We start from the raw sequence: 12353 nt of genomic DNA, 5'->3' as shown, positions 1-12353 counted from the left end.
GAAAAGATACGACACTACTCAATTAGATAGATAGAGATGCTGTCTGGTTCTTTGTGAATGCTGTCAGTTACTTCTCTGCAAGGCCAATCCACACACCAGGACATTCCCACTCACTACCAACCAGCTTTCATGCAGAAAATTATTCCACTGCATATCCATCTTGTGACTAGATGACTACACACATCTTCACTATTAGGCCCCCCTCCTTCAACCTAGCCAGGTGTGTGTGTGTGTGTCTTTTTTTTAGACTCTAGCCTGGCTAAATAAAAAAAAACTCTTGAAATCTACATGGTTGTGACCAGTTCTATTCTTGTTCTGTGTTGTACTTTCTCTTTCTATAAACTTTCATCACTTATCCATTGAGAGGTAGAGAGAACAGAAGGTTGGTTGGATATCCTCTTTATGTGTGCCAACAGACATCACTTATCCATTGAGAGGTTCTCTATCTTCTTTTTGTGTGCCAACAGACATCCTCCCTTATTTGGTTATCTTTCACTGCAGAGTAGTCCTCAAATACAGCAACCTTGGAAAAGGAAAAAGAATATGGTACGACAAACCTGTCATGAAGTGTACAGTAGAGAGGAGATTAATAATCAAGTCTAATCCTGTCTGGTGGAAGTTATTAATAATAAAAAATCTCCGCATTCAGACCTCTGTATTTCACACTTAGTTTGATATCATATACGTTGTCCATTCAAAAAAAGGTATCCGACCTTGGCCCATAAAAGGACAAATAATTCACCAATCAGCAACTTCGTTTTGTGGGAGTTGACAGCACTCTTACTGCGCATGCGTGTAAATTTTAAAAGCTTTAGTGCGTGGCAGTACCCGCCTATGAGGGCTAGAGTGCAGATGTCCAGCACAAGCTCGTCGGATTATCGGCCTTACACAACATGTTGGAGCGCATCGAGCAGCGCTACTGCATTAAGTTCTGCTACAAGCTTGGTGATACACAAGTGAAAACTATCCAGAAGATTCAGCAAGCCTTTGGTGATGAAGCCATGGGAATAACACAGATAAAGGAGTGGTATAATCGCTTCAAGCAAGGACAAACCTCAGTTGAGAGCAAGCCACGGTCAGGCAGGCCATCCACCAGCAGAAACGAAGAATTCATTTCAACTGTTCGTCGAATAGTGGAGGACGACCGTCGTATAACCATCAACGAAATCACTGAAGAAGTAGGAATAAGCACAGGATCAGTTCATACAATTTTAACGGAAGATTTGGCCATGCAACGAGTGTCTGCTAAATTCGCTCCCAAGTTGCTGGACGAACAGCAGAAACAACTCCGCCTGGAAATTGCACAAGACCTGCTTGACTGTGCTAACAATGACTCTGACTTCATGAAGACTATCATCACTGGTGATGAGACATGGGTGTACGGATATGACCCGGAAACTAAATTTCAGTCATCACAATGGAAGCATCAGGGATCACCAAGACCCAAAAAAAGCACGACAGGTTCGCAGCAATGTCAAGGTAATGTTTACATGTTTTTTTGACTCCAATGGTATTGTGCATCATGAATACGCACCAGCAGGACAAACAATTAATAAGGAGTATTATCTAGAGGTTATGCGACACCTTAGAGATGCTGTACGACGAAAACGACTGGAAATGTGGGCGGCGCGAAACTGGCAACTGCACCATGATAATGCACCTGCTCATTCTGCCCACCTGATCCAAGCTTATCTGGCCAAAAACAACACTCCACTTGTTCGGCATCCTCCCTACTCTCCAGACATGGCACCTTGTGACTTCTGGCTGTTTCCTAAACTCAAAACAATCCTGAAAGGGAAGCGTTTTGAGTCGAGAGAGGAAATTATGAGAAAAGCGACGGCAGAGCTTAACACAATCCCAATGACAACATTCCAGAGATGTTACCAGCAGTGGCAGTACCGGTGGGAAAAGTGTGTGCACTCCCAAGGGGAGTACTTTGAAAGTGATTGAATAAATTTTTTTCAAATGTGCAATTTTTTTTCTTTATGGACCAAAGTCGGATACTTTTTGAATGGACCTCGTACAGCCTTCTTTTAGAATAGAAATTCATCCCATTTGAATTTTTTTAATATATTGGAAGCATACTACTGCATATAGTCTTTAGACACATCAGACATATGAATCCAAAAATATTGCTGGACAAAACTATCTAGAGGATGAACATAGAGAATGGGAGGGGGGGGGGAATTCTGTCCCTATTGAAAGTGGATATTTAGGAAACATTTGCGTTTAGGCATCTAATCACAGCACATTATTCACTTCACAACAAATACAACATTTTTACAGAGGCCATTTATATATACAGTATGTGTAGAGAGAGAGAATGGATTATAAATCATCGGCACTCATTGGTAGTAATCAAGAATCTCCTTTACTTTGGGCTACTTATAGGCTTATATTCAGGATGCTATATTTAGTCCTTATATACAGGAGCTGTATGAAGAATTAGACATCAAAAGTGTAGCCGTAAATGTGACATGAGATTTAGTGTAGTTGATTGTTGCATTTGTCAATCTTTTGATAATTTTACTGTAAAAGTGTAACGCAAGCTTGAAAATCTCAATTTGTATTGTATCTAAACAATAAATAATAAATTATACAAGTATTTCTGTTTGTCCATGATATGTTGGTTTAAAATGTCCAAAACAATTTTGAATAAGAATGCTTGACCATGTTAGCATGATTCCAAGTCACTGTGGTCAATAATACAAATCATTATAAGAAGGTATAAACACGAGAAAGATACTATATCTATTAAAGGGAAGGCTTTTATTAAGAACTTTCATGATGATTGAAAAGTCAGTTGACAATTGCTGAGACGTAATTTGCTATTTAATTATTATTTTGAATCCAATTTGGAGGGGGGAAAATTTAATAAGATGAACAGACGCTATTATGATTAATGATTAAATGTAATTAGTTGGAGGAGGGGCCAGGATTAAATTTGAGAAGACTGTTGACATGGCCAAGAAATTTTAGTCTTGTTTTCATGGTGAAATTTCTTCTGAAAAGTGATCGAATACACAGGTTTTGTTTATATATTGAAAGATGATAAATTTTTTATAAAATAAGCTGAATTTCTGTTTACGAAAGTATAGATAACACTGCACAAAAGACAACACATAAGAAGTTGTGTCATGCTTCTGGAGTAGTGGCGAACGCTACGAAACCAACGTAAACACCAAACACTTATAGTAAGTACAGTTAAGCTGTACTGTACATACAGGTAGTCGCCGACTTACGACCGAGAGATGAGTCGTAAGTCGAGTTTGCCGCATGTCTAACTAGAAAAGTGAAGTTTCCGTAGATTTATTTTGATACGTTATGATTCGGCAATCATCTGGATCATATTTTGTCAATATTTTCTTACTGTCTATCATTATTCCATTTTCTTGTTTCATAGGATATCATATGCTCTATCAATGCATTTTTGTATTCTTTTTATTAATTTTGGAAGCATTTCACAATCCAGTACTGAAAATTTTGGTTACCTTTGGTTATGATCAGCTGATCTGAAAGTGCCGCTATCTACCGCATCATAATATGGTGTACATACGTATGGGATATTTTTTTATCATTTCTTAACTTGTTAGAAATATCTTCATGATGAATATTACATCAACGCCAATATGTTACAGGAAATCAGTTTCCATACAGTTCGTCTAATTATTAGGTATAATGCGAAATCATTCGTCTAATTATTAGGTATAATGCGAAATCATTCTAGCTTTCTCTGTGTGTGTGTGCTTTATGTTTCAATTTCTTGAGCATATCAATAATCAACAAATAATTTTGATTTACTTTCGGTTGGCATCAGCTGATCTCAAGGTCACGCTGCCGTATTACTATTATGAGCACATATATAGTGCGAATAACACTGATTTATATACAGTAATTTTCTTGACATTCTAAATTTCTTCATAATGCATATTACATCAGCGCCAATATGTTATAGGGTATCACCTTTTCCATACAGTTCGATTATAGACATTATTAGTTATAAAAGGAATACGTTCTCTCTCTCTCTCTCTCTCTCTCTCTCTCTCTCTCTCTCTCTCTCTCTCTCTCTCTCTCTCTCTCTCTCTCTGTATTTTGTTTTTACAGTAATTCAGTTGTATCTTCATATTTTTTTTTTTAAATTATTAAAAAATTCTATATATTATTCGATGTTTCGATTATGGGAATAGTAACGCATCGGAAGGAAATAACTTGATTTGCCTCTCGCCTTCCGCCAGAAATATGACGTCATCAGAATTTTTTTCTTAAATTCACGCTAAGTTGTACTAATCTTATAACTAATGATACAGACCACTAAAACACTTGATATCGTTACTGGGTGTTTCGATGATGGGAATGCTGTAATAAGATTACTCGGTAACAATGAAAGGAAATCATTCGGTTTGTCAGCGCGCTTCCGCCAGATACATGACGTCACAAGACACGTGACGTACAGTAAACTCTACGAAGAATGACTTGCAAAATATGTAAATTCATTTTCTTTGTTTCTTGCAAGAAATGAAAAGAAAATACTAACTTAACAAACAAAAGTATTTTATTTTTTAAATGTAAAAGGAAATATATTATTTTCAAGAAAATATTTGCCCTATTAGTATATTTTCTTTAGATAAACATCGATCCATTATCAGAGATTAAAAAAGTAGCGTACAGTCAAATTTACGCTACATAGTACTCATGACAACCGATACAGACCCTCAAAATACTTAGTATCGTTATTTAATATTTCGATAATGGAAATACTAATATTAATCGTTAGCCTATTGGAAGGAAATCACTGTATTGCCCAGACGCTTTCCGCCGGTGATGTGACGTCACCAGACATATAATATGAACTTGACAGATATTAAAACTTTTCCTAATGTATTTTTAACTGAAAATTAATACTGAATATTAACAATAAAAGAAAATAATAATTTACCAAGATAAATCAGTTTATATGTATACAAGAAAATAGATTATTTTCAAGGAAATATTCGTCCTATTTCCGATAAACTTGTGACGCCATCACCCTGAAAAAATGGTCGTAATGTCGTATAGTCATATGTCGCATACTACAGTATTGGTGACTATTAGGTTACAGTACAGTATTACTAGATAGGATCAACTTCTATATATACAGAACGGTAAGATGATGACGACTATAAACTTTGCCTTAGCACAATACTGTACTGTAACCTTACTGTATCCGGTACAGTGTACATGTGTGCAAATGTACTGTACATATGATTATAAACTGATGTAGAAACCAAATAAAAACAATATTAAGCAGTATTTACTGTGTTCACCCGCTCTTGGCAAGGGGCAGTGCCTTTTTAGGTTAGAAGTTAGCCCACCCTAGTGTATTTATTCGCGAAAATTTGCCTAAAACGTCTTTGTTTGTACCATAACTATCGCAAATAACGAGTGTCGACTATTCTTTGCAATATTGTAAAGTAATAAGTGGATGATTTTGCTGTTCAGGGTTGCTTTTGGGTGATTTGTTTAGGGAATTTTCTTTGTAAGGAGTATGTCTTCATTCCCTCCCAGCTTTCTTGACAGCACAGGGGAAACTACATTTTACACAATTTTTAGTTTACCTCTCACTTACATTATTAGTTCTTTTTGAGTGTTTCCCCTTGCTGTATTTCTTTCACCTACCTTACCACTGTATTTCCCGTAGTTACCAAAGCTTGACTTTATTTTCTAACTTCTTAGGAGTGTTCAAATTTGATTGACAGAAATTCTTAAGCTGGCTTTCAGCATGAGATTCATATTCTGAGGACTACTGTCTTTGGCTTTGCTAGTCCACCTACCACTTCAGCATCGTGGTTTCTTGATGAAAGAGCTCAAGGTTCAGCAAATATGACAAGTAATCTGTATTTTTCCTTCAAGGTTCAGCAAATATGACAAGTAATCTGTATTTTTCCTAACTAATCAAAGTTAAAGTTAAAGTTGCGGGTTTTAGGTCTCCACTCGGACGATCTACATCATTCTGCTCGGGCGACCATTAGCCAGCAGGGACTATCACTAGCCCCCTCTAACCTCCCCCCACAGGTGCCACCCTGGGGAGTACCCCCCGGTAGAAGGTCTCACGATATCCACGTCCTGGCGGGGGACGTGAACTCGGGACTTCTGAAACAGAAGCCCATGACGCTACCAACCCAGCTATCCTAATACAAACCTGTAGTTAATTATGGGGTTATCCTTTGGCATAGCTGTAGTTATTTATAGGGATATATTTAGGCAAAGCTGGAAGGTTAGCCATTAGTCTTTTAATGCGAGGTACTCAGCTACCTACAGTAGATCTACTCTCTCAGTGGGGGAACTACGTCGCTTTTTTTTTATTGCAGGGAGGAAGGGGGGGGGGTTGCCGCAAGTGTTGGCGGGACAATTTGTATAAATAAAGAGGTTTGTATTAGTTAGGAAAAATACAAAATTCCAATTTTTTTTCATTTTTTTTTCCCTTCACTAAGAAACCTTGCGTTATTTATAGGGACAGTTAGGTGGTAAGTCCGACCACTAATTTGGTTATTGACCCATGTTTTCTCTGAACATTATTAGACTGTATCTAGAGAAAAAACCTTGATGCCTAAGTAACACAAATAAGAGTATTGATAGCAGTCTGTGCAACCTGTGTTTTTACGACAAGTAACAGAATATGAACTTCTATGTAAGCATGTTTATTTAAGCCACTGCTGTTGTCTTCTCAGTCATCAGCACTACATAGTGAACTGCTGAAGAGCTAAGGAGATTTATGTGCTGGTACCTTTCGGACTCAGACTAAAGGCCTGAGGTTGTGAAGCTGCACGTGGGACCCGCATCATTCTTTTGATGCATCTGTGTAGAGCATCAAGACCGGGAGGGGTAAGATGAGGTCTAGCCCTTTAAGGAGGTTCTCCTCTGCCACCCACCACTGAAGATCCGTCACTTGATCCTGTAGGGATCCGTCACTTGATCCTGTAGGGACTAAGGTGTCCAGGGAGCCATAGTGTTGGTTCCATACAGACTTGAGCTGCCATTGAAGTGATTGTGACCTGAGGCGGTTGCTTGGAACCAGACGAATCAGGGATGTTAGGTGGCCTAAGAGGTACAACTACTGATGGACTGGAAGAACTTCCCATCTCAGGAAGGGCCTTGTCACTTCTCTCAGCCTGTGTACTCTGTCATCTGATGGAAGAAAAGACCTTTTTGAGTTTGGTGTCTATAGTTATACCGAGATAAACCAATCTCTGAGAGGGGACCAGTGATAACTTTGAGATTTATCGTGATCCCGAGATCCGGACAAAACTCAGAAAAGCATGTCACGGTGATGAATGGTAATCTCTGAGTGCTAGAATCAGCCAATCATCAAAGTCTTGGGCTCACACCCTTGTGTAAAACTGAGGAGCTTTTGTGAGACTAAAACAAGAGGACTTTGCACTGGTAACGTCAGTTCTCATGTATGAATCTGAGATACTTCCTTGAAAACGGATGGATTGGGATCTGGAAGTATGCATCTTGGAGATCCAGTATGCACATGAATTCCGTGGGGTCTTACTGATTAAGTGACCGTGTCCGTCATCTCCATCTTGAACGATTTTTGTAGAATGAACTTGTTCAGGGGCTGAGGTTGATGACTGGTCTCCAGTCTCCAGATGGCTTTCTCACCAGAAAGAGTCGACTGTAGAAGCCTGGGGACCCGTCGAGGACCTCTTGGAGAGCGCCCTTTTGCAGCATGGTATGGACTTGCACCCAGAGGGTAAGCCTCTTTATGGACTCCTTCATATAGGAGCTCATGGAATTGGATCCTGTGTCAGTGGGATGTGCCCCATAGAGAAGCCACCTCTGCCAGAGGCATCACACACATCCCCCCATCGGTGGACTTGAGAGAGGATTGCCCTCCCTTTTGGGAGTGACCACTTTGGGTGACCCCTCCCTCTACCAGCACCTGCTCTCTGGAATTTCCCAATCACAGTATCCCTTCTATTGAGAATAGCATCTGCCCATAGGTTGACCACCTGGTGGGAAAGGAATTCCAAGGTCCAGGTACCAGACAAGAGGAAAAACTCTTAGGACAGACCACCTTGTAGACTCTTTGGATAAATCCTCAGAATTTACAAGGTGGCCTAATGACCCTAGCCATAGGTCAAGCCATGAAGCAGCCTGCATGGCATACTTCACACCTTTCTGTATGGTGAGGAGCTTAGTTGCCGAAAGGATTCTTGGGTCAGGGCTGGTAGGGGCTCGTTCTTGATCTCATAAAGCTTCCTCTGCAAGTTGAAAGGAAGTGGGAGTGCCCTGGATGAATAGCCTTTCCTCAGTGAACTGGATGCGCCTGCTACTTGAAAGTTAGCGTTCCTTCTGGCTGCTGTTAGTTCTTGGACCAGGGCAAGGCTGCACTGGTCTTAGGGGTCTCTGGGTGCGAAACAGTTGGTCCAGGACAATGTTCTTTCCTTCCTGAAGGGTAGTACCAGGAACTGACAGCCTGTTAATGGTTTTCAATATAAGCTAGCACTTGCCAGAAGGCATGTTCAGACTTCTTACTCTTGGCTTTGGAGTGGAACTTGGACTCTCTGCTCGGAGGAGGAAGTAATCATCATAAGTCCAGAAACTTGTCTACCGGGGGAAGGTCAAACATTAGAAGGTTCTTGGGGGCGGGATCTTCAATCAGTCTCATGGCTGAGTTGCCCTCAAATTTGTGTTAGGAAAAGTCTTTGCGTCTAGACTCTGTACAAGGAGAAAAATTCTTTTCCAGAAGGGACGGGTTGGGAGGTGCTTGTGGTTCCACTGGACTATGAAACTCCGAGTTAGGAGATTGGCGCTCATAGACTCTATTGTCTCATTCAGAGTAAGAAGGTTGCTATCATCTTCAGTGTCTTCCCATTCCCAGAAAGTCAATATGGAAGTAGCACCTTTGATATCTTACCCCAACTTGAATTCCACCTCCACCTCTGCCACTCCTTTGTCTCTTCACGCTTTTTTGCCCAGTATAGATGGAGAAGTCAAGAAAAGTGATTGATAGGTGTGTCATGAGTGAATAGGTGTGTCATGAGTGAACCCTATAGGTTTTCTCCCCATTGGAGATTAAGGGCTGCCTCAGGAGGTCACTTGACTACCTTCGCCGAAGACAAAGAAAGACGATAACTCTGCTCTTTACTGAAAGCATTCTCTTATTAAGGTACTCCAAGTTTGTATAGCTATGAATGCTGAAAGCATTATCTTATCAAGTGTCTCTGTTTTTTGTTTAGTTAGGAAAAATACAAATTACTTTGAAAATTTATATTTTATAACAAAGTGCTGCAGTCAGAACTGCGTGGTAAGTCCTTATTATGTTGTCATGTCATTATGGCCTAGATTATGACTTTATCAATGTATTATCATAAGTGAGATTCTTTTATGATTTTGTATAGCACTATGGTAGTTGTGTTCCAACCTGCATGAAAACTCCAGTGACTAGATGTCATGGGAACTGACCTCTTGTAATGTGAGGATCTAATGTATGATTAATTCTCCAGAAAGAACTTCATGTAGTTTTGGAAATTTAAAGAAAAAAATTTAATGTCCTACAAAGGTCATTACTGCAAATATTGTTTATCAATTTCCTGGGTTTATTCATTTATCAACAATAAGGAAATATTTGTTTTATGTATTCATTTTGTTGTACTGCAGCCTACAGGGTTTTCCAGTAATATATTTTTTATTCTTACTATTTTTTTTTTTTACTTAAAAAATCTTGAAAATTAGATGAAAATAGAATTATGGATTTAGGAAAAGGAAAAACCTGGAAATTTTGTAGTAGAAATATATGTAATGTGTTTAATTTCCTTTTAAAGACTGTCCTTACACCAATAGTTGTTGGTTAAGCTTTTTAATTTTTATATGTACATTGTTCACAGAATTCATGTTGTAGCATCTGGTGGAAGGCAGTTGCCAGCAAGATCTTCACCACCAAACACATATGCAGAAGGAAGATATTCACCATTAAACACATATCCAGAAGGAAGGAATGCTGGTGTAACAGATGCCAGAGACTATGAAGAAGAGGGTGTTTCTTCCTCCAGTACAGAGCCGGCAATTTCTACCACAGAAAAATGTAAGTTTTCAACATTATTATTCTAAAATAGTAAGGGCCTAACATGTTTCAAGCATGGAACTATATACCGTATTTCCCATGTCATAAGACGCTACAAGTGGTAAGACGCACCCTTAAATTAGCAAAGCCTTTTTGGGAAAAAAATTGGGGATTTTACCATTCCTAGCAGCAATTCCTAGTCCGAAATTCTAGTGAGACTTTTGTCTGGCGCAGTAAATTTTCGTATTTTACGTATATTGGCAAATGCTTGTTAATATTAATTAGTTGAACACCAGATATCCCAATTTATTTACATAATAGAAGAAACCACTGAATCTGTCGTAGTTGCCACAACTACTACTCGTTTAGGGTTCCAAGTGTTGTTTACATTAGAGCAGTGTTGCCTAATATTGTTAATCAAATTTTGGTAAAGAAGTAAAATTCCAGTAATATTTTCCAAATTTATCGTATAGCCTACACATTTTCTCACTAACTTAATTATTGATCAAAGAAGTCTTTAGAAATTCCTCTAGGTGGACTATTTTTGCTACTGTATGTGACTCTAGGTCTAGTTTTCTGCTAAATTTGTAACACTGCACTCAATTAACAAGGATTTTTTTTGTTCAATGTCGTATTCAGCATCTGTTTGTTTGTATTATTTCGGAACTCAGGCAACAAAGTCCTCATCAAAATATTGCTTTATTACAAAATATCAGCAAAATGAGAAAATAGACAAATACTGCATAAACAACTAATATGTAATAGCATCATCTGCTAGGAGACCACTACACTACTTGTTTGCTTGTAGAATGGGATTAGCGACTCATCAGCTGATTACCAAAACAAATAACTTGCTATTGAACTTTAATAAGCGAAGCAGATGAAAATATTTTTTTTCATTACATATGAATGATAATTGTCGGTTTATATTTTATGTCTGTTGAGTGAGTGTTTGTAAGTTATTAGTTGGGTGTTTGAGAGTTGTCAAACTTCCCTGTACAAATTTTTCTTAGTGTTAAGATGTGGTATTTTTTGCGATCATGTTTCAGGAAAAAAGGTGCGTCTTATGACACGGGAAATACGGTAATTTTCATGATGTAACTGGTTTTTAAATGACCTGTTCTGTATTTGGTTTAATAGTTTAAGAAATACCCATATGAATATTACTTCATGAATGTTATTACTTCATGAATGTTCCTTGGAATAATAAAATTCTTGAATGTTGAGATTGATAGTGTGCAAGAAGTACTACTGTGTATTTTTTAGAAAATCAAAGTGCATTGTGAAAACATTAAATTCTGATAGGTGATCTCCCCTTCTGTCAAAAATGTCCGTAAAAGTTATGTTGAAAAACTACAAAATGCAAAATTTAACAGTCTATATGTGGAAACATCCAAGACTGTTTTATACTTTCTGAGTGACATTCGTTTAATTCGTCTATATAAAGAAGGAAATGGTACCAGACTGTTCACGCTTCCCCTAAAGAACGAGTACAAGCTATACCATTTGGAATGAACAGTACTGCCCTCCTTTTCCTTTACTGGACGTTCAACATCACCCTCGCTATTTGGAGGAGTGAGGAGCATTGTTTGCCTTCCCAATGAGGGGAAATTGTACCGGAACAGAGGGAAGAAGTCATTGAGCCACTGGATGACCAATCAAACTTCAAGTCTAACAAGACATCAACTGATAACTGAACAGTTTTGTGGGAGTAGTACTATACCATTCTTCTGTGTACAAGACTGAGCACGAGTACAATGGATCAAGATATAGTCAGCCACCATCATCCTTCTCCTGCCCCGGGGTATTCCCAAGACAATTTGGTGATTACAAATCTGCAATGTCAATGATGATAAAGAGGCACACTTTGTTGTAGAATCCAAATCCCCCCCCCCCCCCCCCCCCCCCCCCCGCATAGGAACTGCTTCTAGATTCAGCTGAGGAGCTTCCTGTTAGACCTTCTGTTGTGTGATGTCACATACTTTGGCCTAGACTCGAACTTAAAGTCTTCCTGTTGGTTCTCTGGTTTTTTGTTCAACTCTTCTGCAGAAGGTCGACTAAAGCACCATTAACCAACCTTCCTGTTTCAATGGATACGGTTTGTAAGTGCTGTAGGGGTTGCTACCATGAAAAACGTTATTGTTCTTGGTGAAGCTGAAGGATATCTACACATTGATATCTATCATTAATTATTCTCCTCGTCCTCTATGAATTTGGGCTGCTCTTCGCTTAACATGTTTTTGCCTACTGTTTGCCACTTACTGGTTTTCTTTTCTTTACTACTACTCTTCCTGTCTCTCCTGTA

The 12353-nt window shown here is 38.7% G+C and overlaps 1 protein-coding gene across 1 annotated transcript in view; it reads left to right on the top strand.

The window, feature by feature from the left end:
* Positions 1-12353, top strand: part of LOC137641254 (uncharacterized) — a 35083-nt gene that overhangs the window by 13868 nt on the left and 8862 nt on the right. The window contains exon 2 of the mRNA XM_068373685.1: positions 9873-10069. Within this exon, the coding sequence (XP_068229786.1) occupies positions 9873-10069 (197 nt within the window). The remainder of the gene's footprint in view (positions 1-9872; positions 10070-12353) is intronic.

This window comes from Palaemon carinicauda, chromosome 5 (genome assembly GCF_036898095.1).
Source record: "Palaemon carinicauda isolate YSFRI2023 chromosome 5, ASM3689809v2, whole genome shotgun sequence".
In the NCBI taxonomy this organism is placed as follows: Eukaryota; Metazoa; Arthropoda; class Malacostraca; order Decapoda; family Palaemonidae; genus Palaemon; species Palaemon carinicauda.
Note: the sequence above shows the minus strand (reverse complement) of the source record. Positions and strands in the feature narration are given on the sequence as shown.